This window comes from Lepisma saccharinum, chromosome 17 (genome assembly GCF_977018435.1).
Source record: "Lepisma saccharinum chromosome 17, izLepSacc3.1, whole genome shotgun sequence".
NCBI classification, from domain to species: domain Eukaryota; kingdom Metazoa; phylum Arthropoda; class Insecta; order Zygentoma; family Lepismatidae; genus Lepisma; species Lepisma saccharinum.
The window spans coordinates 44,054,382-44,060,749 of record NC_139245.1 but is presented as its reverse complement, the minus strand read 5'-3'; the positions used below and the strand labels follow the sequence as shown (position 1 = coordinate 44,060,749).

At 39.8% G+C, this 6,368-nt stretch overlaps 1 protein-coding gene across 1 annotated transcript; it reads left to right on the top strand.

Moving 5' to 3' along the window:
• The first annotated feature begins 4,097 nt into the window (after nt 1–4,097).
• Nucleotides 4,098–4,939, top strand: mRpL42 (mitochondrial ribosomal protein L42). The gene has a single exon (XM_083138595.1). It carries the CDS (start codon nt 4,329–4,331, stop codon nt 4,752–4,754), a length of 426 nt encoding a protein of 141 aa, XP_082994721.1. The 5' UTR covers nt 4,098–4,328; the 3' UTR covers nt 4,755–4,939.
• Nucleotides 4,940–6,368: the final 1,429 nt, after the last annotated feature.

Genomic DNA, 6,368 nt, shown 5'->3' with positions numbered 1-6,368 from the left:
TGGGTGGCAGGGTGCGCATGCGCGGTCATCCTATATTTTGGCAGTGGTAAGACGTTGGATTTCCTCGCAACGCCCTGCCCGTCACGGACCGATCTGCCTGCCTGACAACCACTGCGCGTTGCGCCGCGTTCGAAAACTACCGGGCGCTCGAGACTGACAATTGAAGAAAAACGCTCAAAATCGTAATTTATAAAAGTACAGATACTTTCTTCTTTATTTCATTTTCCTTTGGCCGTTGACACACGACTTACACACCCAGAGAAATCGCCACTGGCTGATATCAAGATGAAAATATGCTAATTTTACTGATAAAGTTTTGAACAAAAATTGTCCTTTCTTTTGTTTAAGCCTAAACATCGGTGGTAATCGTGCCCCTTAGTTGGGCTGCTAGTTGTGGTGGGGCAATATGTAAATAGCATGAAATTTGTTAGGAAGATTATTATTGATCTTAAGAAAATATGTATATTAACCCGGCATAGCTCATACAAATACAAACACAAGTAACAAAATAACCTTTATGTATCTTATGGCCATAAGTAAATGTTTGTTGGGATCCCTTACCTTTTATTGTCACTTATGCGATGCACTTCCTCACACACACTGCTCCTATTTTAGATTGAATGGGATGGCTGTGGTTCGTTGTTGAAGGGGATAAAAGAGGACTGTTCACGGCTTCATGTCAGGCTGGCTGACGTTCCAGTCACATCGTGTGATCTGTTTCACGTATTGTTCAGTAACCACACGGAAGTAGTTCCATTTACACAAAATTAAAACACAGCTCTCCTTGCTGCACTGTACTGTGGACTGTCACAAATCGCACTTCACCTACTTTGGTGGCCGATGCTCCGGCGACATGCTGTGATTAACACGCGGGAGTAGTTCAAATTACACGGGAACAAAACACCGCTCCTTCAGCTGCACGGTGTTGTCAGCTGCTCAACAATCACACTTCACTTACTTTGGTAACGTGTCTATGTGCATCGCTATATGCACATACGCCAAGTTTAGCAACACTTCGTAATACAGCTCCTCACTCCTCTCACCTCTATATCCTTGTGTCTTTTCTTTCCCCAAAGACGCCCAAACTTCCCCTGTGTTCTTCCAATGTTGCCGGTTTTAGCCTTGTACAGTGGCTCTAACACACACACACACAAACACACAAATACCCAAAAGGAAGAAAAAACTAAGAAAAAAAAAGAAAGGACACCCTAGCCAGTGTAACTTGCCTAAAGGGCCCGGTTCTCCCTCTCGCCATGCCAAGCAAGGGACTGGGTGCGACTTTGAGAAAAAAACTGGTAAACTAACTGATAAAAGAAAAACGAAAAGCCAAAATTATATAACAAAAAATTAAAATAATAATAAATTTAGGGTGGCACTACAAATGCGAATAGGTTACGCTAGACGTATGTTGCATTACCATTTGTACACTTTTTCTCTTTGCTTGCACGTTTAGATTTTGATGCGAAAAAGGATTTTTTTTAAAAATGTGACCTACACCCAAACCAAGGGAACTTGTGCATCCAAATATTTACCAGATTTATATAAAGTAAAAAAAAAAGTGCTTGTTTTCATCAGTAATGCGAATAGGTTACGCTAGACGTATGTTGCATTACCATTTGTACACTTTTTCTCTTTGCTTGCACGTTTAGATTTTGATGCGAAAAAGGATTTTTTTTAAAAATGTGACCTACACCCAAACCAAGGGAACTTGTGCATCCAAATATTTACCAGATTTATATAAAGTAAAAAAAAAAAGTAAAGTGCTCCCCTGTGCATAGCACCACGCCATGAAGGCGTATAGGGGGTGTGGGGGTAACGCCCCACACTTTCTTGATCCGGTCGTGAGTGGGGGTGATGTGATCAGCATCACGCCCCTGACCGCCTTTACCCCTCCAGGGTTTCCCCCAGGTACCCATGTTATTCGACGCTGGGTGGGCGCCAGGGCCGCTTCCATCGTTAGAAAAGTTCCCGGATTTGAACCGCCCAGGGATCGAACCCCGGACCTTGAGCATGGTAGTCAGACGCGTTACCGACTGAGCCACCGCGGCCAGATTTATATAGAAAATTAAACATTTATCAAATTAGACACAGGAATTGAGTTTCGAATGTTGTAAAGCTTATTTAATACGGAATTCTAGGGGTGTGCGGGACAGAATTTTTTGGGTCGGGACGGGAAATATTTTAAATCCCGACAATCGGGACGGGAAAAAACTGCATCTTCCCGACAAAGTCGGGAAATATTCGACACGGGAAATGTTCAAAATTTCCCGAAGCTCTGGAAATCTCGAATTCTACACGTCACTTTCACTTTAAGTGATTGTTTTTGCATTTCTGGTACAAAAGCTAACAATTTTCGATAAGTTCCAGATATTTACAATGCAGAAAACGTCGAGAATGGACGACTTTTTTAAATGACCATTCGGTATTTCCCGACTGCTCGGGATCCCGAAAAGTCCGGAATTCATTTCCGAAAGTCGGGATCGGGACGCGATTTTTTTTTCCGATCCCAGTCCCGACTTTTCGTGATCCCACACACCCCTACGGAATTGTAATATTACAAGCTATTTCCTCAACAATCTGTTCGAAAACTTTTACAAAATTATCTTGCATACATAACTTGGACAGTAAGTTCTCATTCCCCAGCAAATAGCAATTATATACTAACGACGATAATTCTTTATGAACTTACAGTAAGTTCCAAATGTAGGATGAAATTTTATCTATATCGCCTTTTTTCAATTGGTAATTTGAAAATTAAGGTACTTTATGCAGAACGTTAAAAGATTTGATTTTACTTATATGAATATTATCAATATTATTTAAGTATTTTCCAATGTCATATAACATTTGAAACGTTCTTCAGGTGAAAGCAACGTTCTGAACGAATAAGACTCAGAAAACTAAACATTATACTCTTACAATGCACTGTTAAATGTTGTAAAAATGGACTATACTTGACTAATCCTGCGACGTCACGAAATTTGGTAGTGTCTGCTGCCACGTTCTTTTTCTGCTGGAACCTCAAAAAAGATGCGCGTGGCAGCAGACTCGGTCTTTGTCTTATCGTGATTTCATCATGCTATGTATGCAATTACGTCTGTAACACATATTGTGAAGTTGTAGCGATTACTTTCACAAAAATGTTTTAAGATTATGTCCCTTAGCATTCTTCTAATAATAAACCTAGATGCTCTCGTAGTTAGCTTAAGCCCCTATCACACGGAACTGGATTTCTAGTTGGCGATGAACTGACTTTCTAGGTAGAAATTAGGTTCTGTTAGCATTAAAATAATATCGCTAAATGATTTCTAAAGAAAAGGGTTCTAAATTACCTGTACATTCATTCCCACTAATCATAAACTTGCATTTCTCTCGTCTCAGATTTGTAACATTCTTTTAGCAGACGAATTACGTGGCAGGTGCAAATTTGAAGCTTATTCTTACTGCTGACACGTGCGTGGCAGCAGACTCGGCCAAAAAATTTGGGAGTAGGTGTTGCGGTGCGGGTGTTGGGAATTGATTCATAGGCCGCGTCCGAATCGGCAGTAGATGTCACCTAGAGCACCGTTCCATCCGGGGACTCAGCCAACCTCCGTTGTCCGAATTCGCGGCAGACGTGGAGTCGGAGGGGAGAGCAGAGAGGAGCGACAGATGCACGCTTGAACTCGCTGTGACGCTGCGCTTGGCAGCCATATTCTAACTTTCACTTTGTACAGACAACATGTAAAACTCAATTATACTTTAACATGTTATCGATAATACTGAATGCAGAAAAATTGTAAATGATGAAATAGCGTGTTACATTTTTAATATGAGTAGTAAATAGGTGGAAATCATTGTCATGTTTGTTTGGCGTCTGCCTTCTGCTTCCGTGCGATGCGCCTGCGCCCCAGAGCGCGGTGGGTGAAGTTCGAGCTGACACCTGGCGGGAAAAGTGACAACCGTACTACAAGGGGACATGCAGATTCGGACGACTTGGACACGACTTCGACGACACGCGAGAGCAACGGGAGAGAACTGGACGGAGCGCTTACTTGGAATCATTAGATTGAACCATGTCGAGAATCTGTGAAAATGTGCGTATGATGCATAATAATCTGTGACATTCTGTAATCTTCCGAAAAGTTGAACAGTTGAACCTGTGGTTGTCTATGGGTTCAACATCAACATTGTTATTTATTTCGTGTGTGTGAACATCTCTGTTTGCTGGTTACGGTTGTTCCGTTGTCTTGCCTCCCTACGCTACTTATTCATGAACTAATATACTTGTTCATCAAGCATTGGAAAATGTTTTAAGGGTAAATAGATTGTTGGAACTGACTGCCTGAATGATAAATTTGTATCCGATGGCTAGTCATTTAGTAAGGTTGTGTGGTGTGTTTAGAAGAGTTGTTGAAACTAATTGCAGTTTACGGTGTGTGAAATACTTTTCAAGTACCCCCGCATGGTTCAAGCAGGAAGAACGATATGATGGAATGGCAGTTACCGATGACAACTCTATGATAGTTTGTTGGCATCCAGAAAAATCTTTCCCATATGAATGTAGTAGGCCTCTACCTGAAAGTCCTGCAGAAGATCCCAGCATATTAAAAAGTGAAATACGGGATGACCCCAAAAAGTTATTCAGAAATATGCCTGAAGAAATGGTACGAGAAGAATTGATGAAGTTAACATACACAACCAAACACCGTTGGTTTCCACGACCACAGAGAAAGTTTGCGAAGAAAACACCTCCAGATAGGGAATACTTGTGATCTAATGCTTGTTAGGTGTTAGCATCTTTCCAGCTTATATAAGCTAAGAACAGTAGACTTTATAGCTCCTAGTGTGCTGAATATCTAGCATAGATATTCAGAGAATTCTTTATATTATGTTTTGTTAGAGCAATTTATGTACTGACTTATGTTTGATAAATAAATGTTTTTCAATAACTTCAGTATAGATTGTATAAAAATTACTACAGAAATGAACTACCATTATTTGTATTTTATTAGTAATGGTTTACCACATAAGTGCATTTGTACGAGTTAGAGCATTTTTCGGTAACAGTTTACTATCCTTCAGACACTATAACTTCTTAGTTTCGTCAATTTTTGACATTCGTACTTACCTATCTGCTTCACGGAAAATTCCGTGAATGGTTTTTTGGGGCTATCCATCCCAGAATCGTTGGAAAGTTTAAACAAAAAAAATATTTTCGTTTGAAATTTTTGAGTCCCAAATTTCCCACCGATTCCGGGCTCCGCCCCTGGGGTGATTGACCTACCGCTGACGCGGCCCCACCTCTGCTCCACTCCGGCTCCCTGGCTTTCTCTATACACTCCCTAGTAAAGGCATGTTAGAAATTGGCCGGAGTCACCTGCCCCCAAATGAGCCCCAAACTTTTAAATTTGAAGAAATCAGTTTCCAGAATACGGAAAACTTACCTGAATTTCACACAAAACACCTTCCCGATGTTAGAGAAAACTACAGGAACTTATTACGGTAAGTAGTTTCTTCTGTAGAAATCTGTCCAAAGGATAGTAAACTAGTACCCATTTTTCAAACAAGAAATTTATTCATTGCTAATGCATGAGTTTGTGTAGGGGAGCAGCAGTTGATATTTTTATTAGGGCTGAGTCAATACTGATGCCCTAACCCATTTCTACCGATACTTGTATAATTCCAGTATAAAATAAAGCCTAGTTGACACATCACCAGGTACATATCTAGAAATATAAGGAGCCGGTCCGAGCCAAGTGTCTCAGAAATATAATAATAAATGTGTTTCTATTTAATATGTTAACATAATACATATTGCCCGTAATAATTATAAATTAATTAGTGCTTAGTTACTGCGATGCGTACGGAATAATGTTGTATATGTAACCACACACTAAGAAACTGAGGAAAGACAACGTTAATACCTATTTTTTTATTTGTTTTTTGACTAAAAATACTGTTATTGTTATTACATGAATAGGTAAAAAGATGCTTTAGAATATAGATATAATAGCACGTATGCATTATCTAGCTAATGTGTAGTTAAGACCGCTAAAATCTGGGTAAAAACAACTCTCCTGGCAAGGAAATTAATGTAAAAAAAGTTTAAAAAATGAATATTTATGAATAACAACAAGAAAGTGATGTTGCATCCAGTTGACGAAAAGTAAAGTTCTTGATTAACATTTTATCTGCATTATTGGGTATGACTGAAGATGACCGGACCCCTCTACGATTTTCTTCATATTTGGCATACTTACTAATTGAGGCCTGCTAATGACTAATCTGAAGTTAAAATGTGTCGGAAACACCTAGAAATTGCGAAACATTGCCGTGTGGTTAGGTTAGGCAAACAGTTAAAATTTGGTGTCGTGGTAGTATCAGGA